At 44.5% G+C, this 27,666-nt stretch overlaps 1 protein-coding gene across 2 annotated transcripts in view; it reads left to right on the top strand.

The window, feature by feature from the left end:
* Nucleotides 1–27,666, top strand: part of LOC122551780 (contactin-associated protein-like 5) — a 1,278,965-nt gene that overhangs the window by 1,184,263 nt on the left and 67,036 nt on the right. For both annotated transcript variants that reach the window (XM_043694243.1, XM_043694244.1), the window contains one exon: nucleotides 7,885–8,018. In XM_043694243.1, coding sequence (XP_043550178.1) covers nucleotides 7,885–8,018 — 134 coding nt within the window. The remainder of the gene's footprint in view (nucleotides 1–7,884; nucleotides 8,019–27,666) is intronic.

Here is a 27,666-nt window from a genome sequence, read left to right on the forward strand (position 1 = left end):
TCTTGATGGTGCATAAAACCATACAAGTCAGAGCAGGAGTAGGCCATTTGGCCCATTGATCCGGCTGTACATTTTGCATTCATCCAAAGTAAAGAAAGACTAAGATGGTGGGGTGGAGATGCTCAGATTGTGACATACAAGGGTGAGCAGTTTTGTCCAATAGTCTGATTGGTTCAGAGTTTGCTATTTTCTGGCTGTTTTTGTTCATATAAATTGCATAAACTCCCTTTGGTTTGCCATACTGTTTTTGTTATCTTTATTCAGGAATGTAGGCATTGTTGAAAAAAAAAACATTTGTTGCCCATTGCAATTTGCATTGAACTCAATGACTTATGGGACAATCCCAGAGAGCAATAAAGAGTCAACCACATTGCTGTGGGTCTAGAGTCACATTTTGGCCAGACCATGTGAGGATGCAGATTTCCATCCCTGAGGAGCATTAGTTAACTAGTTGGGTTTTTACAACAATCGCTGATGGTTTTGTATTCACCGTTCCTGAGATTAGCTTTTAGTTGCAGAGTTATTAAGTGAATTTGTATTGCACTAAGTCTGATTTTCAGTGATGTTTACTCTACCTAGAGCTTTAATACAAGTCTTCATCGAGGGAGACAGGCTTGCTGGTTCAGATTCAGATATTTAAAAACAAAGTATGTCCAATGAATATTGATATGGTCACTTATCTATGTGCAAACGGTATTGCAAAGATGGCCACTGCATGTGCAAATGGTGCTGGTGACTCAAGGCATTCTTAAGCTTTGTTTAGCCTGTGAATGAGCAAATACAGGTTCAATGTGGACAAGCTCCAAATCAGGTTCATTATCAGGAGGGAAGTGGGCAAAGCTCCCTGGTGCAGTCAAAGGGACAGAGTGCCCCTGGTTTCCTCACAATCGCGATGAAGGAAACTATGATGATTAGAACCAGGGCCAGGTGAATCTCAATGACTATGGGATTGTTAACCGAGCCAATCAGGGAGCTCTACCTGAAGGATAAAAACAGGCGATTCTGAAGGTCTTCTCAGTCTGGGCACTGGCTTTGACATGGCTGGTCAGGGCCTATTGTACTGTGCACATGTAAATAAGGGGTGAGCTGGTGACAGGATGCCAACTTCTGAGCAGTTATTTCAGAAATCTGAGGAAAATAGTGAAGCAAGGTCAAGAGACAGACAGGAAACAATTTGTGAAGCAGCATGCCTCCTAGAAATATCATTTTGAAAATGTAAAGATCTGAATCCAAAGGTTCTTCTTAGTCCCACCAGAGTAGAGCTGAATCTACAAGAAAATGATTCCTGTCATGCAGCCTGACATCATCAGTAGGGATCATTTCAAAGAAATAGAGTCAAAAATTGAAATTCCATTGAATGTAGTATTTGTTGAGACGCTGCTTTCTCTGTCATAATAAAGATGTCTGGTAGCAATTTCACTTGAATTCATTATACATTTGCCACCTCGGCGCCACCTGGAGGTGGTGTTTGCATGATTCACAATCTTTCAAAAGTAATCTATAAATATAGGAAGCAGCCAGCAAAAATTCAGAATAATCTGAAAGGCTACAACAGATCCGTCAGCATTTGATAAGAGCGAAAATAGATTAAAGCCGCCATTACACCCACTCATGAATGTTTGAAAAATGGCTCCAAATAATTGATGTTTCAGTGTGATGAGGGCACGAACTAATGGAAGGCAAAGTGACAGAATACTTAAAACCTGGAACAAAAATGAAAAACAGTAGTGATTCTCAGCCAGAACACATTGTCTATCAAGAAAACACAAGTTTCCTGGCATTTCATTCTCTAAACATTTCTTAAGAACTTCTATAATAACCACTTAAACTGGAATTTGTTCACTTATTTTTAGCTTTTTCATCTGCACAGTATTAACACCCTTTAAAATTGATCTTATCTAAATGACAACTGCATATCCAGCTATCCTTAATGTCCTCTTGTGACTAGATGATGATACCAAACTACTGCTACCGGTTAAACTGTATGGGGAGTTCTAACTGTCAGGAGTTGAGATTTCATTAAAAGATTATGTTTTAGGAGGTGATTATACAGAGAGAAAGCTTTTAGTGATGAAATTTCCATCTTGCACTGCAGAACTGTGCCAAAGTCATATTATTTACTTATTATGCATATATCACCCGAGGTGGTGCACAGTCTCTCCACTGCCTACTGTAGCCCCATGCTTTACTTTCAGCAGGATTTAGAGAAAAAAGTAAATTCATGCCTTAGATCCAGTTATCGCCATAATATCCCATGGATTAAGGTGCAGTTTGTTTGAACCTTGGAGTTACGTTTTTAAATTGCTTCTTGATGCTTCAGTGGATTGCATGGCCTAGAAGTGATTGGAAAAGATAACAGGCCCACCATGAGCAGCACAGTGGCTCAGTGGTCCCTGTGCCAGCAACCCAGGTTTGAGTCCCCCCTCGGGTGCCTGTCTGTATGGAGCTTGCACATTCTCCCCATGTCTGCGTGGGTACTCCTCTACGTGCTCTGGTTTTGTCTCACAGTCCAAAGATGTGTAGGTTAGTCGGATTGGCCATTGGGATTCCAGGGATAGAGTAAGGGGTGGGTCTGGGTGAGATGCTCTTCTGAGGATCAGTGTGAGCTTTATGGGCCAAATGGCCTGCTTCCAGACTGTAGGGCTTGAATGAAGGTCAGATTCTGAAGACATCAGGGATTCCTAATGACCTCAATCATAGTTGGGAGTCACATCATAAGAAACTGCTATGATTGGGTACATTAAAGATTTTCTGTAATGTAAACCAGCTGTCTTATCTATCTTCTGCTACTCCCCTTGAGAAACATTGTCACTGCTGCTGGGTGTGCCTTTTTAATGTTTCCAGATTTGAGGCAAAGAATCAGTCCTTGTAGTCAGAAAGCTTTTCCAGTGTAGCACCCTTATAGAGAAATCTGATGAGTAGACGGGTTCGCTCAATCAAATTAAAGAATTCTTAAGGGCATATACAGATATTAAACCCAGGAAACATATTGGAAATTAGAATATATAATTCAAAATGTGGTAAAAAGAACATGAAGAGAGAGTAATAAAAGGGAAAAAAAGTAACAAAAGACTTTATGGATACAACGTACATTCAGTTCAAAAGGATATCGTGTGGTAGCTCAGAGGTAAGCACTGTTACCTCACAGCACCACGGACCGAGGTTCCATTCCAGCCTCTGATGACTGTCTGTGTGGAGTTTGCACGTTCTCCCCGTGTCTGCGTGGGTTTCCTCCGGGTGCTCCAGTTTCCCCCCACAGTCCAAAGATGTGCAGGTCAGGTGAATTAGCCATAGTGTTCAGGGATGTGCAGGTTTGGTGCATTAGTCGGGGGAATGTAGTGAAATAGGGCAGGGGAATGGATTTGTGCAGGATACTCTTCTGAGGGTCAGTGTGGACTTGTTGGGATGAAGGGGCTGTATTCACACTGCTGGGTTTCTATTCTATGATGATGCCACTCTTGTAAAGTTAAATTTCAGGGAGGTATTTGATGTTCATTAAGAGCTATTAGAAAATTACAAATTCACACACGCTTGAATACACTATCCATTTTATTTTCTGATATGTTTGAACAGTAAGTGCTGCAACTTGATTCTCTTCATGCATTTTAATACAGAATCGATTATTGAGTTACAAGTACAGCACAGCTGGTGGAGGAGGAGAGGCAATTGGAGAGTAATTTGCATATCTCCATGTTTAGCTTCTCTTGTGGAGGGAATTTACTTCATTAAAACACTGTGCGGTAATAGCCTTATCACAATTCCTATCGTATAATCTAGGTTGGTCTGGCTTTTCTGTCCATGCTAATGAAGATCGTTTTTTCTTGATTTGGATTTAATAACATGACCCTCCTTTACATATGCAAAAGCAAAATAGGGGTGGTACGGTGGCTCAGTGGTTAGCACTGCCAGTTCACAGCACCAGGAACCTGGGTTTGATTCCTGCCCTCGGTTAACTGTCTGTGCGGAGTTTGCACATTCTCCCTGTGTCTGTGTGGGTTTCCTCTGGGTGCTCTGGTTTTCTCTCACAATCCAAAGATGTGCTGGTCAGATGAATTGGCCATACTGGATAAACTGCCCAAAGTGTTAGGTGCGTTAGTCAGGGGTACAGAAAGGTTGGGGGAATGGGTCCGGGTGGGTTACTCTTCAGAGGATTGGTATGGACCTATTGGGCCAAAGGGCAGGACAATTGATGTTTGGGGCAAAAGCCCTTCATCGGATAGGGAATCTAACCTAATCTAAAACTCCTTCAAAGGGATACCTGAAAACTTCTGAGGACAATCTGTTGATAGACATAATGCAGGCTTCCTTGCAGTACAGTGCATACTCTTGACAATTCATAACTTGTTCCCATTTTCTCTCCTCTGGTAATATTTCTGCCATCAGACCTCTATCTCATCCTTTTTTAGTGTTTCTCTGCGCTAACATGACAATGTCATGACATCTGTCATAAAAAGTCTGGCTATGTGTCATGAGCAGTGTGGCATTGTGGTTGTGTGAGTGAGGGCAATGCCAGATTGCTAATGGTTGTCCAGCAGCCTCAGAAATGTGGCATGAGTGTGGTAAACAGTGGTCTTTTACAGATACCTACTGAATGGCAAGTTGCTCTGTCACTGGCGCATGGTAAGATGGGGAAGAATTGACATGAAGGGCACCACAGAAATGGGGTATATTGTCAGAGCTTAGTAAGATATGGCAAGAAAATTTGCTGGTACTCATGGAGATAAACCTCCCAAAAAACTCAATGCTACTTGCATTTCACCAAAATAAAAAATAAAATTAAGTTCTCTGCTTCTCAGTCTTCTGCTGTCGAGAATCTCAAAGATTCTCCACCTCTGAGTAAAGGAGGTAGAGAATGTAACCTCCATGTCTTGGCCCTTAATGACATCCACTTAATTTTTTAAGTGTAGCCCTTGATTCTAGACCAACCAGGGAATGATCTCACTTCAAGTATTTCGTAGGTTTCAATGGGATCATTCTTTGAATCTCTGGAGAATACATGCCTAGTTTTCCCTATCTCTCTCCAAAGCACTGTCCCAACGTCCCAGGAACAAGTCTGTTGAACCTTCTTTTAACTCTCACCATGGCAATAATATAATTCTTGAGATAAGGAGTCCAGAAATGCTCTTGGTGCTCCAGATGTGGTCAATTCAAGCTTTTAAACAATTGAAGCAAATCTTCAGTACTGTTGTACTCAAATCCTCTTGTGACAAAGGTCAACATTTCATTAGCCCTCCTTGCAGCCCATTACACCTTTCAGTAATTTATTGATAAGGAGACCTGGGTCCCATTGCACACCCACACTTTCCAGTCTGTTACCACTAAAAAACTACTGTGCACTTCTGTTCTTCCTATCAATTTGATATTTTCCCATGTTATGTAAGTGCAGCTGGTGGCACAGTGATTAATACTGCTGCCTCATGGTGCCAAGTATGCAAGTTCAATTCCAGCCTTGGGTGACTATGTACTTAGAGTTTGTACATTTGCCTTGTGTCTGCGTAGGTTTCCTCTGAATGTTCCGGTTTCCTCCCACAATCCAAAGATGTACAGGTTAGATGGATTGGCCATGCTGTTCAGGGATGTGCAGACTAGGTGGACTAGCCGTGTAAATGTGGTGTTATGAGAATGGGTTGCCTGCTGTTCATAGGTGAAAGTGATGGCTGCAAATGCTGGAGATCAGTTCCAAGTGTGGTGCTGGAAAAGCACAGCAGGTCAGGCAGCATCTGAGGAGCAGGAGAATCAACGTTTCATAGAACATAGAACAATACAGCGCAAAACAGGCCCTTCAGCCCTCGAAGTTGCGCCAACTTGTGAACTATTTCGGGCAAGACCTCTTCACCATCGCTTGATGGACCAAATGGTCTCTATCTGCACTATACGGATTCTATGATATTAGTATTCCCATTCAAATCCTCCCAAAACTTTTTTTCTTCGATATAATTCTAGATTTTTTAATAAAATTCTATCTCTAATTTTTCTTTGACTGGACCAGCTAGCTTTCAGTATGGAATCCGCTAACACCTTTGGAGTGCTATTACACCACTCTGTCAAACGACATATGAGGGAAAAGTCACTAGCTGTGTCCCTTCATCCCTGGTCTTTTCAAAGGTTTTGTTTAAATTTCACTATCTGAAGCAAGCTTCATTTTCTGCCTAATTTTACTTCTACTAAATTACTTTGAAATAAGACTTAAATTTTCACAGTTTTGAATTCCTATATTTAACATTAATTTCACTGTCTAATTTGGATTTCATCTGCAATTGTACCACCAAAGTCTATCTTTGTCTCAGATTATTGAACCGTGAAACAGGCAATGTGATGCCGTTACTTTAATTCATTTAATTGTCACTCCACAAAATTTAAATTCAATGATTCTGCTGTTTGATATTTTAAATTCTGATTCTTAGATCCTTCACAACGAACCATTTTCTATCTGAGGTTTTCATTGGTTTATTTGTGTTCTTTATTCCATCCAAGATCATGGGGAGAATTGTTCTTCCTACAGTGTACCTTCATTATTCCTGATCAGTAAACTAGCTATTGTCCCAGTGAACCATATGGCTGCTCTCCATTAGAGAGAGACAACCAGTGGTAGTTTGACCTGAGGGTCACCCTGCCTCAGGCATCCAGACCAATACGCTACTTTCTTCTTAAGGTTATGTCAGTTAATCATGCTTATCTTAAAATATTGCAGTTCAGTTCCATTCTTTACAACCTCTTTGCCTTTGGATGTGGCAGCTGTGTTCCAGTGGTTGCATTTCTTTTCTTTTGCTCATCATAATTTTTACTTGTTTTATTTTTACGGGTGTCTCAAAGGTATCTTTGGGATAGGCTCATTTTCATTGTCCCATTTCTCATTTCTGAAGGCTGACTGTCCCAATGCCACAATCTATTGAATAATTTCTCCTGTCTGATTTACTTATCTTTGTTTTCCCCAGAGATTGCAGTCCAACTCCTTGGGCATTAGCTGCCCTATAATTATTCAGCCAAGGGCATTGTTCATCCACACAGACCTTCAACCATGCAAGCACAATGGACTGATCAGGTCATCATGTGATCACACGTGTACAAGCATGTGTCAACTTAATAAGTAACATGTACCCTGCACACCAAACTAATACAATACCACACACTGACACAGAAAATGCCAAAATGACATACTGAAGTACCAGAAAAACATGCAGCAGCATAGCATGTCAACAAAACACAAAATGTGCAAGAGACAGCACAACATACATACGCACACCAACACAACAGTCTGATGAAAGACCACAAATGCAGAATGCTGACATTTGTCTCTGAGCAGATGCTGCTAGACCTCCTGAGTCATGATTTGGAGATGCCGGTGTTGTACATGGGGTGTACAAAGTTAAAAATCAGACAACACCGGGTTATAGTCCAACAGGTTTATTTGGAAACACTAGCTTTCGGAGTGCTGCTCCTTCATCAGGTGAAGGAGCAGTGCACTGAAAGCGGATGCTTTCAAATAAATCTGTTGGACTATAGCCTGGTGTTGAGTGATTTTTAACTTTGTAGACCTGCTGAGGGTTTTTAAGAATATTCGGTTTTTCAGAACGCATCACATGCCCAGCACAAGCACAAGTACATATCAACATAACAGCAAACACATACTAAGCAATGCTCAGATGCCCAGCATGGAGAATGTACGAGTGCACAATACAATAGGCACACAGCACAATGTATACACAATTCACACACAACATATCCCAACACTCAGAATCAATGACCTCTCATGTAATCCTGCCTGTGTACATACTGGAAATCAATTGAGGCTGGAGAACCTCTTTCTACAGCCATTGATCTGTCAACTGGTCAATCAGGCAAGACAACACAAAAGTGAATAAGAATTATTTTCTTTTGTTTCAGGAAGCCTTCAGGTCAGGTACAGACTTGACAAGGATAAAGATCCTGATATCTTTAGCCTCGACATTGGAAACCTTGCAGACGGACATCTCCACAGTGTCAAAATCGACCGTGAAGGACCAAGGGTCCATGTTGAGGTAATGAGTCATGGAATAGAATAATCCATTTTTGACTAGGGAGCATTTGTTTTTGGAAACTATGGTTAAAAATCTTGTCAAAATAAAGCCTGAGAACCTCATGTCAGCGAGCATCAGTTTCAATTATGCAAAGAGGAAGTTGCCCATGTGAAGCATCCTATTTTAATAAGTATAAATCTTTGTGGATTTATTATCCATGATTTATTTATCAGTAATAAGCTATGGATGCTACATGTACATTAATTACAGCAACTGAAAAGTGATCAGCACTTACTAATTAAGAAACTTAATTATGAGCTCCTGTTAAAGAGGGCATGTTATTGTTTTTGTAATTATGCAGTTATTTAACTTAATGCACCATGGCTAAACAAGGGAAAAAATGCCATGAGGATCTGACTGGTGGCATGTTTTTAATGTTGTAAGCCCACTGCTGGGGAAAAAAAAAGGAAATTTTAATGTGTGTCTTCCATTATTAGTGCATAATGGAACATGTCAATCTTTAGGAATGAGGAGATAAGCCATAAGTTTTGAATAGCTTCAAGTTGTTGAACAGTTTGTGTTGCTTGGCCGTTAGGCTCACATTGAAAGAACTTACCCTTGACCTCCTGATGAGCTTCAAGAAATTGCTGGATTTATATATCCAGGTGAAACACACTGAAAATGTTTAAGGCCTTTATTTCACCATCAATTGCTTTCTTTATCAGTACTCCTGAATAAAATTAAATATGTTGAAGAGATCGAAACTGAGGAGACTCAATCCTACAGGAGTAAATGCTTCCAAGATTGTTTTTAGATTTATGTTTTCAGGTTTGAGCCTTGAGTAATCAGCACGATGGTTCAGTGGTTAGCACTGCTGCCTCGCAGTGCCAGGGACCCAGGTTTGATTCCATCCTTGGGTGACTATCTGTGTGGAGTTTGCACATTCTCCATGTGCCCTAGGTTTCCTTCCACAGTCAAAAGTGTGCAGAATAGGTGGATTGGCCATGGGAAATGGAGGGTTACAGGGCACAGGGTTCATTTTGGGATGGATGCTCTTTGGAGTCTTGGTATGGAATCAATGGGCAGAATGGCCTGCTTCTATACTATGGGATTCTATGGTTCTCACATATTTTCTTTTGTGTCAAGTCATAGATATGTACAGCATGAAAACAGACCCTTCAGTGCAACTCGTCCATGCCAACCAGATAACCTAAATTAATCCAGTCCCATTTGCCAGCACTTGGCCAATATTCTTCCAAACTCTTCCTATTCATATACCCAACCAGATGCCTTTTAAATATTGTCATTGTACCAGCCTCCACCACTGCCACTGACAACTTATTCTATACACGCACCACCCTCTGCATGAAAACATTGCCCCTTAGATCCCTTTTAAATCTTTCCCCTTGAACCCTAAACCTATGCTCTCTAGTTCTGGACTCCCCAATCCCAGGGAAAATACTTGTCTATTCACCCTATCCATGTCCCTCATGATTTTATAAACCTCTGTAAGGTCATCCCTCAGCCTCCGACACTCCAGGGAAAATAACCCCAGTCTATTCAGCCTCTCTCTATAATTCAAATTCTCTCACCCTGGCAACGTCCTTGTAAATTTTTTCTGAACCCTTTCAAGTTTCACAACATCCTTTCCTTATTGCCCTTCTTTTTGTACCTCTCCCTAACTCAGTCTTTCCTTTCCTCCCTTCATTTTGCCTTCCTTAACTAATATTTCTCTAATTCAACAGACTTCCTTTTCAGTCAGTCACCTGTGGTTTCTTCCCCTGTCCTTAAACTTTTTGTCTCAAGGAGATAGACCACTGTATCCAATAGTCAACTGATACAGACCAGTCAGGACAATGTCGTCAGGGAGAAATAGGGTTCAGAAGCCTACACAGTGGGGCAAACTGATCCTTGAATCTCACCACAAAGTGGCAAGTGCTAGCTAAACTCTAGGCTTGCTGTCCCAGTAAGGATGGTAACAAGTTCTTTTGAAGTTCAGGGAGCAATAAGAACTCCTCCAACTCCCTGAAAAGCAGCAATTAACAGGACAGGGAAATTAACCTTTGACCTGAATTTTTGCTACTGGGTTGGGACTGCAGATTCAGGGTCCTTCTGCACAACATTAACCAATCGCAGGAAAAAAATACCCCAGATCTTCTTCCAGACAAGCAAGTTTCTCAGAGTCACGGGTGATGATCCTGAAAGCTTGAGAAGGCTGCCAGCTATGGAAGCCGCGCAGAGATGAGCAGTAGGTCTGTCTTAATGCACTTTGTTATTGCAATTAAACAATGAGACAAAGTTAAAAAAACAACAGTCCTCAGGCTCTACATCTCGCAGCGCCACACGTTCCCCAGTGCCATCCATGCAAACCAATGCCAACTCATGATCACGGTCCATCTCCTTGGACCCTGAAAAGGGAACCTATGCCCTTCACCCCACTACTCTTCATCCTTACAAGCACTGTGCCAATTCACCCAGTGTCGGCATTGGCAAACATCAGCTCTCACGCTGAGGTGAAGTAAACTAATTGTCTGTTAATTGCTGAATTCACTGTCTCAAACACACACATGAAAGTCTCTTCTAACTATCACTTCACGATATTTAACTTTCCTAACCCCTTGTAAAAACAAACAATGGAGTCCTTTATTGCACCCTAAAGATTTTGGCAACATTTGGTGCTGACTATCAAACTGCTAATGAACTGATACTCCACAGAGATAAGAAACATAGAAACATTGAAAAAATACAGAGCAGTACAGGTCCTTTGGCCCTCAATGTTGCGCCGATCCAAGCCCAGCTAACCTACACTAGCCCACTATCCTCCATATGCCTATCCAATGCCCGTTTAAATGCCCATAAAGAGGGAGAGTCCACCACTGCTACTGGCAGGGCATTCCATGAACTCCCGAGTCACTGAGTAAAGAATCTACCCCTAACATCTGTCCTATACCTACCACCCCTTAATTTAAAGCTATGCCCCCTTGTAATAGCTGACTCCATACGTGGAAATAAGTTACGTATACGTGGAAATAAGTTAGGTTACTCTATGCCTCCAAGGGCCAAACACAGACAAGTGGGACTAGTTTAGTTTGGAAAGCTTGGTCAGTATGGACAAGGTGGACTGAAGAGTCTGTTTCTGGGCTGTATAACTCTATGACTGTGACTCTAAAGTCTATGAGATGAGTCATGTGACACTGAAATGAACTGGCAAATTAGATTAATGGAATCCTCATTAGTGATGGAGTGGCAAAGCAGACATTTTAGACAATATTTCAGAATAGAACAGAATAGAATATCCTTCACTTTTTTGTCACAGAAGTACAGGAGCACAGTGAAAAGATTTTACAGTGGCTGCCTCTAATTAGGTACAAGGCCCTAAGTACAAATCTTGGCTCCAAAGAGGAATAAAGAAAATAATACTAATATTACTTACAGTGTCAAAAAAAAGGCAATTTTTAATTGAGTCGAAGGATTGACATGACAGTCTAGTAAGAATTGCAGATCAATAATAGGTTGCAGCAGGTCAGTGAACATGTGGTCTGACCATCAGAACCAGACCCCGATCCAACAACAGTCCCGTTCAGCTCCAAGCCTCCAGGCCCACTCCGCACCAACTCTCAGATGCATCAAGGGAAGTTGCACTTCTCCGGCACACACTTTTCTTCTTGCAGTTCTCCAGGACCCGTTTCACCTCCCGCTGCTCCAGGACGCGTTTCCCCTGGCACTGCTCCAGGACCCGGTTCCCCTGGCACTGCTCCAGGATGCGTTTATCCTGGTACTGTTCCAAGATGTATTTCCCCTGGCGCTGCTCCAGGACCCGGTTCCCTGACACTGCTCCAGGACCCGGTTCCCCTGGCACTGCTCCAGGACCCGGTTCCCCTGGCGCTGATCCAGGACCCGGTTCCCCTGGCGCTAATCCAGGATGCGTTTATCCTGGTACTGTTCTAAGATGTGTTTCCCCTGGCGCTGCTCCAGGACCCGGTTCCCTGACACTGCTCCAGGACCCGGTTCCCCTGGCGCTGATCCAGGACCCGGTTCCCCTGGCGCTGATCCAGGATGCATTTACCCTGGTACTGTTCAAAGATGTATTTCCCCTGGCGCTGCTCCAGGACCCAGTTCCCTGGCACTGCTCCAGGACGCGTTTCCCCATGTGCCACGCCAGGACTCAGTTCCCCTGGCACTACTCCAGGACATGGTTCCCCTGGCGCTGCTCCAGGACTCAGTTCCCCTGGCACTACTCCAGGAATGGTTCCCCTGGTGCTGCTCCAGGACTCAGTTCCCCTGGCACTACTCCAGGACATGGTTCCCCTGGCACTACTCCAGGACACGGTTCTCCTGGTGCTGCTCCAGGACTCATTTCCCCTGGCACTACTCCAGGACTCAGTTCCCCTGGCACTACTCCAGGACTCGGTTCCCCTGACACTACTCCAGGACATGGTTCCCCTGGTGCTGCTCCAGGACTCAGTTCCCCTGGCACTACTCCAGGACACGGTTCCCCTGGTGCTGCTCTAGGACTCAGTTCCCCTGGCACTGCTCCAGGACTCAGTTCCCCTGGCACTGCTCCAGGACACGGTTCCCCTGGTGCTGCTCCAGGACTCAGTTCCCCTGGCACTACTCCAGAACTTAGTTTCCCTGGCACTGCTCCAGGACACGGTTCCCCTGGTGCTGCTCAAGGACCCAGGTCCCCTGGCACTACTCCAGGATTCAGTTCCCCTGGCACTACTCCAGGACACGGTTCCCCTGGCGCTGCTCCAGGACCTGGTTCCCCTGGCGCTACTCCAGGACCCGGTTCGCCTGGTGATACTCCAGGACTCGGTTTCCCCAGTGCTGCTCCTGGACCCGGTTCCCCTGGTACTACTCCAGAACTCAGTTCCCCTGGTGCTACTTCAGGACTCGGTTCCACTCGCACTGCCCCAGGACTCGGTTTCGCTGGTACTGCTCCAGGACTCGGTTCCCCTGGCACTGCTCCAGGACCCAGTTTCCCTGGCACTACTCCAGTACTCGGTTCCCCTGACGCTGCTCCAGGACCCAGTTTCCCTGAAGCTGCTCCAGGACCTGGTTCCCCTGGTGCTACTCAAGGATTCGGTTCCCCTGGCACTACTCCAGTACTCGGTGCCCTTGGCGCTGCTCCAGGACCCAATTTCCCTGACGCTACTCCACGATTCGGTTCCCCTGGCGCTGCTCCAGGATTTGGTTCCCCTGGCACTGCTCCAGGATCCGGTTTCCCTGGCGCTGCTCCAGGAACTGGTTTCCCTCACACTGCTCCAGGACACGGTTCCTCTGGCACTGCTCCAGGACACAGTTCCCCTGGCGCTACTCCAGGACATGGTTCCCCTGGCACTGCTCAAGGACTCTTTTCCCTGGCACTGCCCCAGGACACGGTTCCTCTGGCACTGCTCCAGGACTCTGTTCCCTGGCACTGCCCCAGGACACGGTTCCTCTGGCACTGCTCCAGGACCTGGTTCCCCTGGCGCTGCTCCAGAACTCGATTCCTCTGGCGCTGCTCCAGGATTCGGTTCCTCTGGCGCTGCTCCAGGACACAGTTCCCCTGACACTGCTCCAGGACTCAGTTGCCCTGGCACTGCTCCAGGACCTGGTTCCCCTGGCACTGCTCCACAACTCGGTTCTCCTGGCGCTGCTCCAGGACACGGTTCCCCTGGCACTGCTTCAGGACACGGTTCTCCTGGTGCTTCTCCAGGACTCGGTTCCCCTGGCACTGCTCAAGGACTCTGTTCTCTGGTGCTGCCCCAGGACACGGTTCCTCTGGCACTGTTCCAGGACTCTGTTCCCCTGGCGCTACTCCAGAACTCAGTTCTCCTGGCGCTGCTCCAGGTCTCGGTTCCCCTGGCACTGCTCCAGGACGCGGTTCCCCTGGCGCTGCTCCACAACATGGTTCCCCTGGCGCTACTCAAGGACACGTTTCCCCTAGCGCTGAACGAGAACCCAGTTCCCCAGCACTACTCCAGCACTTAGTTCCTCTGGCGCTGCTCCAGGACTCGGTTCCTCTGGCGCTGCTCCAGGACACAGTTCCCCTGACACTGCTCCAGGACACAGTTGCCCTGGCACTGCTCCAGGACCTGGTTCCCCTGGCACTGCTCCACAACTCGGTTCTCCTGGCACTGCTCCAGGACACGGTTCCCCGGCACTGCTCCAGGACACGGTTCTCCTGGCGCTTCTCCAGGACTCGGTTCCCCTGGCACTGCTCAAGGACTCTGTTCTCTGGCGCTGCCCCAGGACATGGTTCCTCTGGCACTGCTCCAGGACTCTGTTCCCCTGGCGCTACTCCAGAACTCAGTTCTCCTGGCGCTGTTCCAGGACTCTGTTCCCCTGGCACTGCTCGAGGACGCGGTTCCCCTGGCGCTGCTCCAGGACGCGGTTCCCCTGGCGCTGCTCCACAACACGGTTCCCCTGGCGCTACTCAAGGACACGTTTCCCCTAGCGCTGAACGAGAACCCAGTTCCTCAGCACTACTCCAGGACTTAGTTCCTCTGGCGCTACTCCAAGACCCGGTTCCTCTGGCGCTGCTCCAGGACTCAGTTGCCCTGGTGCTGCTCCAGGACGCGATTCCCCTGGCGCTGCTCCAGGACTCAGTTCCCCTGGCGCTTCTCCAGGACCCGGTTCCACTGTTGCTACTCCAGGACCCGGTTCCCCTAGCGCTGAACGAGAACCCCATTCCCCAGCGCTGCTCTAGGACTCGGTTCCACTGTTGCTACTCCAGGACCCGGTTCCCCTAGCGCTGAACAAGAACCCCGTTCCCCGGCGCTGCTTCAGGACTCGGTTCCCCTGGCACTGCACGAGGACACATTTCCCCTGGAGCTGTCCCAGGACCCAGTTTCCCTGATGCTGCGCCAAGACCAGTTTCCCCTTGTGCTGCTCCAGGACCTGGTTCCCCTCATGCTGCTACACGGCTCATTCGCGTTTCAAGCATGTGCTTGGTGAAGGGCTTCCGCCTGAAATGTCAACTCTCCTGCTCCTCAGGTGCTGCCTGACCTGCTGTGCTTTTCCAGCACCACACATTTCAACTCTGACTCTCCAGCATCTGCAGTCCTCACTTTCTCATGGACCAAAAATGTACAGGTTAGGTGGATTGCCCATAGCAAATTTCCCATACTGTTCCAGAGTTGTGCAGGCTGAGTGGGTTAGCCATGGGAAATGCAAGGTTACAGGGATAGGGTAGGGGAGTGGGTCTGGAAGGGATTCGGTTCAGAGGGTCAGTTGTACACAATGGGCCAAATCACCTGTTTCCACACTGTAGGGATTCTAGGATTCTAACAGGAAGCAAAGTGCAGGTTAATGTGTAGTCTGCCCTAGGGATCAGTGTTGACAAACAGATCCCAAGTTTGGTTTCTGAATTTGTTGATAATCCAAAGATAGATTGTAAAGCAAATTGTGAAGAGCACATAAAGAAAGCACAAAGGGATAATGATAGGTTAAGTGAGTGGGCAAATATCCGACAGATAGAGAATGATGTGGGAAAATGGGAAAATGCCTATTTGATAGGAAGAATGCAAAATGGTCAGAGATTGAAGATCTCGGAGATGCCATGTGCTCTGGCTGTCTTTGTTCATGAATCAGAAATGTTTAGTCTGCAGGTATAACAAGTAATTAGGAAGGCTAATGGAATGTTATCACTTTATCACAAAGGGAATTGAATACAGAAGTCCAGAGGTTAATGTTTCAGTTATGTAGAGTGCTCGTGAGGCCCTATTTGGAGTACTATGTGTACAGTTTTCATCTCCTTATTTATTACCTGGAATGTGTGTGTATTCTTATGTGGAAAGGTTAGACAGGCTAGGCTTGTGTCTGCTGGAGCTCAGATGAGTAAGAGGTGATTTGATTGAAGCATGTGAGATCTGATGAATCTTGACAGGACGTATGTGGAGAAGATGTTTTCTCTCATGAGGGAACATAAGACTGTCATTTTATAAAATATAGGATCACCTATTTAAGATAGAGATGAAGAGAAATGTCCACCTTAAAAATAGCCAGAAACTTTGCGTCCACCTTTTTCAGGAAGACAGTTTCAAAGAGTCATCACTGACAGTGAAATGTTTAGGTAGTTTTGAACGTGAAACATACCATGTCAGGTATTTACCCTTGGAGATAATGCCACAGGCTTGAGACTGAGTAGATTCAGAATGGCCCAGTGTCCCAGAGTGCTGTTGTAGAGAAGTTGTTCTCCAGATCTGAAGGAGGGCAACTCAACCCAAAACTCTGATTTCTCTCCACAGATGCTGCCAGACCTGCTGAGCTTTTCCAGCAATTTCTGTGTTTTGTAGATGTTGGCCTGTAAATAGTTTTGTTGTAATCTGTCCATTTACATCTAACAGAGAGTGGAATTCAAGCACAGGTAATCAACCGTTTTTTAACCTGGATTCAGTTCTCCCCAATTGCCATAGTGTAGAACACAGAGAATGCCAATGTTGAGATCAGGTTACAAAATTTCCTGTAAAGTAATGATTAACAGAGGCAGGCAAAAAGTCTGTGTGATCATCAGAAAGACAACAGCTTGGCTTTGTGAGCTACCAAATTAGATTCCTTACAGTATGGAAACAGGCCATTCGGCCCAACAAGTCCAAAGAGTAACCCACCAGACCCATTCCAACATTTTACCCCTGACTAATGTACCTACTCTATGGGCAATTTACTTTACTTGCACATTTTAGGACAGTGGGAGGAAATCAGAGCACCCAAAGGAAACCCACACAAACATAGAGAGAATTCACAAACCCCACGCAGACAGTCACCCGAGGCTGGATTCGAGTGCGGGTCCCTGGTGCTGTGAGGCAGCGGTGCTAACCACTGAGCCACCGTGCCAAATGCAGGAGAGCGCGGGTCATTAGTTGAAGAGATGCAACTTGCAGCTCTTGAAGGAATCCAGGAGATTTGCACTGGCCTGATCAAAAGAAGGAGAATCAATTGAACAGGTTTTAATGCTGGTGGTGTATTTGAGAATCACTGTTACAAACTAAGCCAAATGCTTGAAGATGGCCACTCAAAGTTACTATTCAGCAAAAGGAGCAGTGTAGGATGCTTCAAGCAAATGTCGCTTTTTAACTAAGGGCAATAATTCCTTGAAGAGTGCACTTCAAAATAAGCATGAGAGGGAAATGTTCCTTTCTGTAGCTTAAAATATAAGTTGTCGACAGAGAAAAAAAAGAGTTCAGCCAATATTTATTTTTAGTTACTTGTGAGCATTAAAACATGATAATGTGAAATCTTTTTGTGTTGTTCACTCCGCTATTAGGAGTGAAAGGTTTGAATTACAAGGAGAGATTAGATAGGCTGGGACTTTTATCACTGGAGTACAAGAGGTTGAGGTTTATAACATGATGAGGGACATAGATGAAGTGAATAGCAGGTGTCTTTTCCTTCAGGTGAAAGGGAGTGAGGGTGTTCAAAACTAGAAGGCATGTTTTTAAGGTGAGAAGAGAAAGATTTAAAAAAGACATGGGGCAATTCTTTTTACACAGAGTGGTTTGTGTGTGGAATGAGCTTCCAGAGAAAGTGGTGGATGTGGGTACAGTTACAATGCTTAAAAGACATTTGGATAAATACATGAATAAGAAATGTTTGGAGTGCAGGCAGGTGGGACTGGTTTAGTTTGAGATTATGATTGACATGGAATAGTTGGACTGAAGGGTCTGTTTCTGTGCTGAATGAATACATGACTCTATTAATCTCAAGTTTAAATCTTTCTAATAAAGCTGACAGTTGGTAGGAAGATTATAAAAGATGAAATGATTTGAATAATAGTGTTTGTTAGCACCAGTTACTGAATTCCTCAATATATGACCCTATCCTCTTTACACAATGGAAAAGTACTTGTGTTAGAGCAGCGTTGACCACTAGATCATTCACTTTCATCCCTATTTGCTTTGTAACACGAATATATCACATGAGAGAGAGAGAGAGAGTCTATTCCCTTGTCCAACAATCACATGCAGTGATGCATCTGGAATTCAACATATTCCGAGCCCTTGGCACTTTTAAGATTAATTGTGCAGGGTTTTGTATAATATTACATTGTGTCCAATTTGCTCCTGCACCATCATTATATATTAGCTCTCATTATGGATGCAGTTGGTTTATTCCACATGCTCCAGGCTGTTTAACTGGTGTTCCTTTCTCCTGGAGAATGTGGCTAATTCCAGCTAAGACAGGAACAAATCTCACTGTAATTGGGAAACCATGTTGGTGCAAGTCTACCTGGAAGGCATTAACCAAGTGTTAATGTCCGTAAACCTAAGGAGGTCAGTGCCAATTAGAAACATGAAAGAAGACTGTTTGCTTGTCTGAACAAACTGGATAATGAGCCACTCACAGAGTTTGTGTGGTACACTGAGAAGATTGATGGATTCACTAGAGGAATAGCTTTCAGTGCACAAAAACATGGTTTTACATAATTACAACATAAAACACTTGATTCAGTCAAATGAACTTGCATCACTTACATATCCTGAACTTTTCAATGTGCCAGACAGCTGTAGGTGCTTCATATTAGCATAGCAGAGGATGGATTTCATACCCTAGCTCAATTATTAGAATCTCTACAGTGTAGAAGCAGGTCATCCTGTTAATCAGGTCCACACCACTCCTCTGAAGACATCCCACCCAGACTCACACCCCTCCCCTATCCCTGTAACACTGCATTTCCCACTGTTAATCCACCCAGTCTCCAAATCCCTGTATACTATGGGCAATTTAGTGTGGCCAATCCATCTAACCTTTGGACTGTGGGAGGGAACAAGAGCAACCAGAGGAAACACACACAGACACAGGAGAACGTACAAACCCCACACAGTCATCTGAGTTTGGAATCAAACCTGAGCCCATGATGCTGTGAGGCAGCACTGCTATCCACTGAGCCACTATGCTGTCCCAAGCATTGATGGTACTTCTGAAGGGCCTTGAGGTAGCGTCGGTATGTAGTTCATGATTTTGGAGCCACATAGAAGAGTTAGAAAGGTGACTGCCTTACACACAAGGAACTTAGTATCAGTAATATGTCACAATCATTAAAGACTCTCATCCTTAGGCATCTGAAGATGGCACTTGTGGATTGGAAGCAATGTTGAATCTCCGTAGTGATGTCAGCCTTTGATATGAAGTAGTTTCCCAGGTCGGAGCAATGTTCCACGTTTGGGAGAATTTCCCTCTTGCTCTTAATGGAGGATGAAGTGGAACTTAGCCTGGGAGGGGTCCATAAAGACACTAGGTGAGGCTTGAAGATCCTCTTTGGACAGTGCAGAGATGACATTGTCATTCCACATCATGTAGTATCACAAGTGAGGTTGGTATCACTTTCTTATTGGAGCTCAGCCAATGAGCATGAAACACTTACTGTTCACCTTGTAGACAATGTCCTCACCACTGGGAAGGTTGATCTTGACAAGATGAAGAATGGTGGTGATGAAGATGGGAATAAGGATGGGGTCGGGTGGGGGATGGTTGACATATGCTTGACCCCTCTCTTGACCTCAAAGGATTCTGTCATGTTACTGTCAGTGAGGACCATCACCGACACCTTGTCGTAGAGGAGATGGAGGATGTTGAAGAAGTCTTGGGGACAGCCAAACTTTCACAGGATCTTCCATAGCACTTTCTGACTGAGTTAGGCCAATGAACGCCAGGTAGAGTGGTTGGTTTTGTTCCTGGCATTTGTCTTGGATTGTCAAGGAATGCAAGTTACGTCCAAAGTTCTGTGTTTGGCTTTCCAGAAGGATTTCCTTAGACACTGAGAGAAGGCACCTGGGAAAGATGTACCCCCCATCTGCACATGATGCTGCTAAATAAGATAAGAGCCCCTTGGGGTTAGAGGCAAGGTACTGGCATGGATAGAGGATTGACAGACTGGCTGAAGGCAGAGGATGGTAGCCAGTGACTCGTGGAGTTCGGCATAGGTCCACATTGGGAGGGCAATTATTCACCTTAAATTTTAACTATCTGGACAAAGGAACTGAGGGTGTTGTTGCTTACTTTGCAGATGACACAAAGATAGGTGGAGGTACAGATAGTGTTGAGGAAGTGGGGAAGCTTCAGAAGGACTTGACCAGGCTAAGAGAGTGGACAAAGAAGTGGCAGATTGAATACAGTGTGGGAAAGTGTGAGGTTTTACACTTTAGTAGGAAAATTAGAAGCATTGGCTACTTTCTAAACAGGGAAAAGCTTCAACGATCTGAAGCACACAAAGGCTTTTGGGACTCTTGGGTTCAGGATGCCCTTCACAACATACAGATTCAGTTCACAGATAGTTAGGTAAATACAATGTTAGCATTCAGTTCAAGTTAGAACACAAGAGCAAGAACGTAATGCAGAGGCTGTATAATGCTCTGGTCAGACTGCAAGCAGTTTTGGCCCTAAGGGAAGGAAGTTATTGTGTTAAAGGGATTCCAGATGATCCCAGGGTTGAAGGGATTGTCATATGAGGAGCAGTTGAAGACTCTGGTTCTGTACTCGACGGAATATAATAGAATGAAGGCATATGTCATTGCAACTTACAAAATAGTGACAGGATAGGGAGAAAATGTTTCCACCAGAAGTAGAGAATGAGACTCAAGGGCACAGCCTCAGAGTGAAGAGATGACCCTTTAGAATTGAGAGGAGGAGGAATTTCTTCCACCAGCGATTGCTGAATCTGTGAAACTCATTGCTATAGAAGGCTGTGGAGGCCAAGTCATTCATTGTATTTAAGACAGAGATACGTACTTGATTTGTAAGGGCAACAAGGTACATGGGGAGAATGCAGGAGAATGGTTCAAGAAACATGTCAGCCATGATGGAATGGCAGAGCATACTGAATGAGCCGAGTGGCTTAATTCTTCTCCTTTATCTGATCGTCTTACAATTGCAAACTGGTCTACTTGGTATTGGCCAGGAAGGCTGCCATACGCTGGGGATAAAGAGCACTCAATAATTTGCTGAACCTTTGGTTCTGTCTTGCCTGGCATGTTATTCTGGCGAAGAAACAAAATTATTTAATTGGGCTTCTACTGGTATCACTTTTATCATTGAGCTTATTGAGTCACCACAAGTTTCTGGAGCACTGCTCCTTTTTCAGGTGAAGTCAGCCATGCTCCAAAAGCTTGTGATTTCAAATAAATCTGTTGGACTGTAACCTGGTGTTATGTGACTTCTGACCTTGTCAACGCCAGTTCAACACTGGCACCTCCACATCATGAATTAATTTAAATAGTCCTCACTTAGGTGGGAGTAGGTAATGAAAACTTGAATAATTTTCTGCAAGTTAAATGCCTAGCTATATTGATTTAATCCCTTAAATAATTTTTTTATGCTCTTCCTTTTTACTTTGGCCTTTTGCCAATAGGAACATTATCAAATAAAATGAAGAAAATGAGCTTTTATTGCTTCTCCTATTAAAAAATTGTCTCCTTCTTCAATTCATTAAGGAATTCTGTACCAAAGTTTAACAGTCAGTACCTGATTGAATGGAATGAATTCTGGCTTTATACAGCCAGTACTTACATTCTTAAGATCACAAAATAAGTCTGAATGACACAGGAATCAGCAAATGAGCTGCAGTAGTTAAAGAAGACAGCTCAGTACCACCATTTTCAGGGCAACTAGGGATGGACAATAACTACAGGCCCCACAGCATCAGACCATAAGACGTAGCAGCAGAGATAGGCCATTCAGCCCATCAAGTCTGCTCCATCATTCAGTGAGATCTGATAACTTTCAACTGCAATTTCTTGCTTTTCCCCATAACTCTTCACTTCCTTATTATTAACAATCTGTCTATCACAATAGACAATAGGTGCAGGAGTAGGCCATTCTGCCCTTCGAGCCTGCACCACCATTCAATATGATCATGGCTGATCATCCTTAATCAGTATCCTGTTCCTGCCTTATCTCCATAACCCTTGATTCCACAATCCTTGAGAGCTCTATCCAACTCTTTAGAGTTTCCTGCCTCCAGAGTGTCCAATCCTTTAATAATCTTATATGTCTCAATCAGATCCCCTCTCAATCTTCTAAACTCAAGGGTATACAAGCCCAGTCGCTCCAATCTTTCAGTGTAAGGTAATCCCGCCATTCCAGAAACTGACCTCGTGAACCTACGCTGCACTCCCTCAATAGCCAGAATGTCTTTCCTCAAATTTGGAGACCAGAACTGCACACAGCACTCCAGTTGTGGTCTCACCAGGGCCCTATACAGCTGCAGAAGAACCTCTTTGCTTCTATACTCAATCCCTCTTGTTATGAAGGCCAGCATGCTATTAGCCTTCTTCATTACCTGCTGTACCTACATGCTTACCTTCATTGTTTGGTGTACAAGAACACCCAGATCTCTCTGTACCGCCCCTTTATCTAAATTGATTCCATTTAGGTTAGTAATCTGCCTTCCTGTTCTTGCCACCAAAGTGTATAACCATACATTTATCCACATTAAACTGCATCTGCCATGCATCTGACCACTCACCTAACTTGTCCAGGTCACCCTGTAATCTCCTAACATCCTCATCACATTCCACCCTGCCACCTAGCTTTGTATCATCAGCAAATTTGCTAATGGTATTGCTAATACCATCTTCTATATCATTAACATATATTGTAAAAAGCTGCGGTCCTAGTACTGATCCCTGTGGTACCCCACTGGTCACTGTCTGCCATTCCGAAATGGAGCCATTTATCACAACCCAGAGTGTATTTCATGACACTGCTTTGATAGGGTCTGCAGGATAGAATTTCACGGATTTACTCTGTTATGAGAGAAGAAATTACTCCTCATCTTTATCTCGTTCAGACGTGGAACAAACTGCCAGAGGAAGTGGTCAATACAGGTACAATTATAACATTTAAAAGACATTTGGTTCGGTACATGAATAGGAAACATTTAGAGGGATAAGGGCTGAACACAGGCAAATAGGACTGGTTTAGTTTGGGAAAGCTGGTCAGCATGGATGATGTGGACAGGGGGGTCTGGGTCTGTGCTGTATGTCTCTAACCCTTACTTTGAGATTATGTCATCTGGTCCTGCACTCTTCCATGGTTAAGAGAAATGAGCCTGATATAACTCTTCTTTTATCCTGTTTAAATCATTTTTTTAGCAAGGGTCATTCCGTAATCAAAACATTAATTCTGTTTTTCTCTCCCCGTAGATGCTGCCTGATCAGCTGCGTTTCTCCAGCACTCTCTTTATTTCTTTCAGATTTCTAGCATCCACCTTAATATGAGTGTTTCATTCACTGCCACTTCTCTTCCAGAAAAGAGTTCTGCTTTTTTTCTCCAAAGAGATTCCTGTTTTAATTTTTCAGCTTGTTCACTTTCATTGCTTTTCACCTCCCAATACTGACAGAAGAGTCACATCAGACTCAACACAGTCACTCTGTTGCTCTCTTCATAGATGCTGCCAGATCTGCTGAGTTTCTCTAGCATTCTCTGTGTTTTCATAGCCTGCAGCCTTGCATTGATTGCCAATAGTGAGCGGTGAAGAAGGCAGCTATACTGCTGTATAACACTGTACTGCTTTAATGTCACTCTTAAAGCATGTGCCAGCAGCTTACACAGCAAACACACCGTACATCCTTCAAGCAAATGGCCATGGCTCAAAGTCTCAAAGGACTAACCCCCAGTTGAATGAAAAGGAAGTACCCTCAGTTGGGGACTGCCATCATATTCAGTCAAGGGCATTGTCTGATCTCAGACCAAAGAATGATCATGGTCAGTTGGACACGAGGTGTGATCATGGCACAAAGACTCATGTCCTCACATTCCAAAGATTGGGCTATGATCAATCCTACGGATTGATGCAAGCATTACAGATGAGTTAGTCAGGGAACTCCACAGAAAGCCTTTCTCTGTCCTCAACCAGGAAAGTTCGTGAGGTATCCTGAGTGAATGTTGGAGCGCAGGAGACAGTTAGGTCGAGTGTTTTGGGGTGATGGCATCAGTTAGAGCCATTGAGAACAGACACATTTTTTTTGCCCAATGTGTACAGGAGGGTTTCCTGACACAGTATGTAGACAGGCCAACAAGAGGCGAGGCCACATTGGATTTGGTACTGGGTAATGAATCCTGCCAAGTGTTAGATCTGGAGGTAGGTGAGCACTTTGGTGATAGTGATCACAATTCGATTATGTTTACTTTAGTGATGGAAAGGGGTAGGTGTGTACCATTGGGCAAGAGTTATAGCTGAGGGAAAGGCAATTACAATGTGATTAGGCAAGATTTAGGATGCATAGGATGGGGAAGTAAACTGCAAGGAATGGGCACAACTGAAATGTGGAGCTTTTTCAAGGAACAGCTACTACGGATCCTTGATAAGTATGTAGCTATCAGGCAGAGAGGAAGTTGGTGAGCATGGGAGCGGTGGTTCAGTAAGGAAGTTGAATCTCTGGTCAAGAGGAGGAAGATGACTTATGTTAGATTGAGATGTGATGGCTCAGTTAGGGTGCTTGAGAGTTACAAAAGTGCCAGAAAAGACCTAAAGAAACAGTTAAGAAGAGCTAGGAGGGGACATGAGAAGTTGTTGGTGAATAGGATCAAGAAAATCCTAAGGTTTTCTATACGTTTATCAGGAATTAAAGAATTACTAGAATAAGGTTAGGGCTAATCAAGGATAGTAGTGGGAAGTTATGCATGGAATCAGACGAGAGAGGTGAAGGACTAAATGAATACTTTTTGTCAGTATTCACACGAGACAAAGGAAATGTTGTCAAGGAGAATACTGAGACACAGGCTACTAGACTAGATGGGATTGAGGTTCACAAGGAGGAGGTGTTAGCAATTCTGGAAAGTGTGAAAATAGATAAATCTCCTGGGCTGGATGGGATTTATCCTAGGATTCTCGGGGAAGCCAGGGAGGAGATAGTTAAGCCTTTGGCTTTGATATTTATGTCGTCATTGTCTAAGGAACAGTGCCAGAAGACTGGATGATAGCAAATGTTGTCCCCTTGTTCAAGAAGGGGAGTAGAGACAACTCTGGTAACTATAGACCAGTGAGCCTCACTTCGGTTGTGGGTAAGGTGTTGGAAAGAATTATAAGAATCAGGATTTATAATCATCTAGAAAAGGAATAATTTGACGAGGGATAGTCAGCACAGGTTTGTGGCAGGTAGGTCATGCGTCGCAAACCTTAATGAGTTCTTTGAGAAGGTGACCAAACAGGTGGATGAGGGTAAAGTGGTTGATGTGGTGTATTTGGATTTCAGCAAGGCATTTGATAAGGTTCCCCAGGCTAGGCTATTGCACAAAATACGGAGGCATGGAATTGAGGGTTTGGATTAGAAATTAGCTAGCTGCAAGAAGACAGAGCATGATGGTGGATGGGAAATGTTCATCCTGGAGTTCAGTTATTAGTGAGGCACCAAGGATCAAGGTTTTGGTGTCCATTGCTGTTTGTCACTTTTATAAATTACCTGGATGAGGGCGTAGAAGGAAGGGTTAGTAAATTTGTGGATGACACTAAGGTTGGTAGAGTTGTGGATGGTGACGAAGAATGTTGGAGGTGACAGAGGGACGTGCAGAGCTGAGCTGAAAGGTGGCAAATGGAGTTTAATGTGGAGCAGTATGAAGTGATTCACTTTGGAAAGAATAACATGAATAGAGTACTGGGCTTATCTTAAGATTCTTGGTAGTGTCAATGAGCAGAGAGATCTTGGTATCCATGTCCATAGATCGCTGAAAGTTGCCACTCAGGTTGATAGGTTTGTTAAAAAGGCATACAGTGTGCTAGCTTTTATTGGGAGAGTTTCAGAGCAATAACATCACGCTGCTGGTGTACAAAACTCTGGTGCAGCCAGACTTGGAGTATTGCATACAGTTCTGTTCACCGCATTATATTAAGCTTTGGAAAAGGTTCAGAGGAGATATACAAGGGTGTTGCCTGGTATGGATGGAAGATCTTATGAGGAAAGGCTGAGGGACTTGAGGCTGTTTTTGTTCGAAAGAAGGTTGAGAGGTGACTTAATTGAGATATATAAGATAATCAGAGGGTGAGATAGGGTGGACAGTGAGAGCCTTTTTCCTCAGATGTTGTTGGCTCGCACAAAGGGGCATAGCTTTAAATTAAGGGCTGATAGATATAGGACAAATATCAGAGGTAGTTTCTTTACTCACAGAGTAGTAGGGGCATGGAACGGTCTACTACTGCCTGCAACATTAGTAGACTCGCCATTTTTAAGGGCATTTAAATGGTCATTGGATAGGCATATGGACAAGAATGGAATAGTGTAGCTTAGATGGGCTTCAGATTGGTTTCACAGATTGGCGTAACATTGAGCACCAAAGGGCCTGTACTGCACTGTAATATTCTATGTTCTATGTTACATGCAACAGTGGGCGGCATGGTGGCCTGGTGGTTAGCATTGCTGCCTCACAGAGCCAGGGACCCGGATTCGACACTGTGGAGTTTGCATGTTTTCATCACGTCAATATGGATTTCCTCTGGGTGCTGTGGTTTCCTCCACAGTCCAATGATATGCAAGTTAGGTAGATTGGCCATGCTAAATTACCCACAATCTCCGGGAATGTACAGACTAGGTGAGTTAGCCATGGGGTATTCAGAGTTACAGGGATAGGGGAGGAGAGATGGGTCTGGGTGGGATGCTCTTTGGAAGGTGAGTCTGGACTCAATGGGACGAATGGCCTGCTTCCGCACTGTCGGGATTTTATGATTCAAACAGTGAGAGCAGTAAGCGGTAAACATTGGTAAGGAGTTGAGAGTAATTGGAGTGAGTGGAAGCAGCAGAGAGAAGATACTGGCAGCTACCTTAGTGAAGTACAGAAGACATTCATCCAGTTGCCATGTGGCTGTGTATTCCTTCAAGCCAGTAGCACCACACTGATTCAGGAGGTGATCACACCATGCTAACAGTGTCGATAGATCTGGTCATCTCTGGTGGTGCTGGCGAAACAGGAGAGCCTCCTCTTCCCCCCCCAACAACCCAGTCTGCAAAGTGGGATACCAACTGACTTCTCCCAATGCTTTCCATTGCACAGCGAGAAACTATAAGCAATTCTGCCTTTGAAATAGAGTCACAGAGTCAGAGAGAATTACAGCACACAAACGGTCTAACTCGTTCATGCCAACCAGATATCCTAACCTAATCCAGTCCTATTTTCCAGCACTTGGCTCATATCCCTCCAAACCCTTCCTATTCATATAGCCATCCAGACACCTTTTAAATCCTGCAATTGTACCAGGCTCCATCACTTCTTCTGGCAGCTCATTCCACACACGCACCACTCTCTACATGAAAAAAGTTGCCCTTAGGTCCTTTTTATATCTTTCCCCTCTGACCCTAAACCTGTGCACCTTAGTTCTGGACTCCCTTACCTCGGGAAGAAACTTTGTCTGTTTATCCTATCCATGACCCTCAAGATTTTATAAACCTCCACAAGGTCACTCCTCAGCCTCTGACGCTCCAGGGAAAACAGCCCCAGCCTGTTCAGCCTCTCCCCATAGCTCAAATCCTCCAACCCTGGCAACATCCTTGTAAATCTTTTTTGTACCCTTTTAAGTTTCACAACATCTTTCTGATGGGAAGGAGACCAGAATTGCACGCAATATTCCAACAGTGGCCTAACCAATATCCTGTACAGCCGCAACATGACCTCCCAACTCCTGTTCTCAATACTCTGACCAATAAACGAAAGCATACCAAATGCCTTCTTCACTCTCCTACCAACCTGCGACTCCACTTTC

This window comes from Chiloscyllium plagiosum, chromosome 7 (genome assembly GCF_004010195.1).
Source record: "Chiloscyllium plagiosum isolate BGI_BamShark_2017 chromosome 7, ASM401019v2, whole genome shotgun sequence".
Classification (NCBI taxonomy): domain Eukaryota; kingdom Metazoa; phylum Chordata; class Chondrichthyes; order Orectolobiformes; family Hemiscylliidae; genus Chiloscyllium; species Chiloscyllium plagiosum.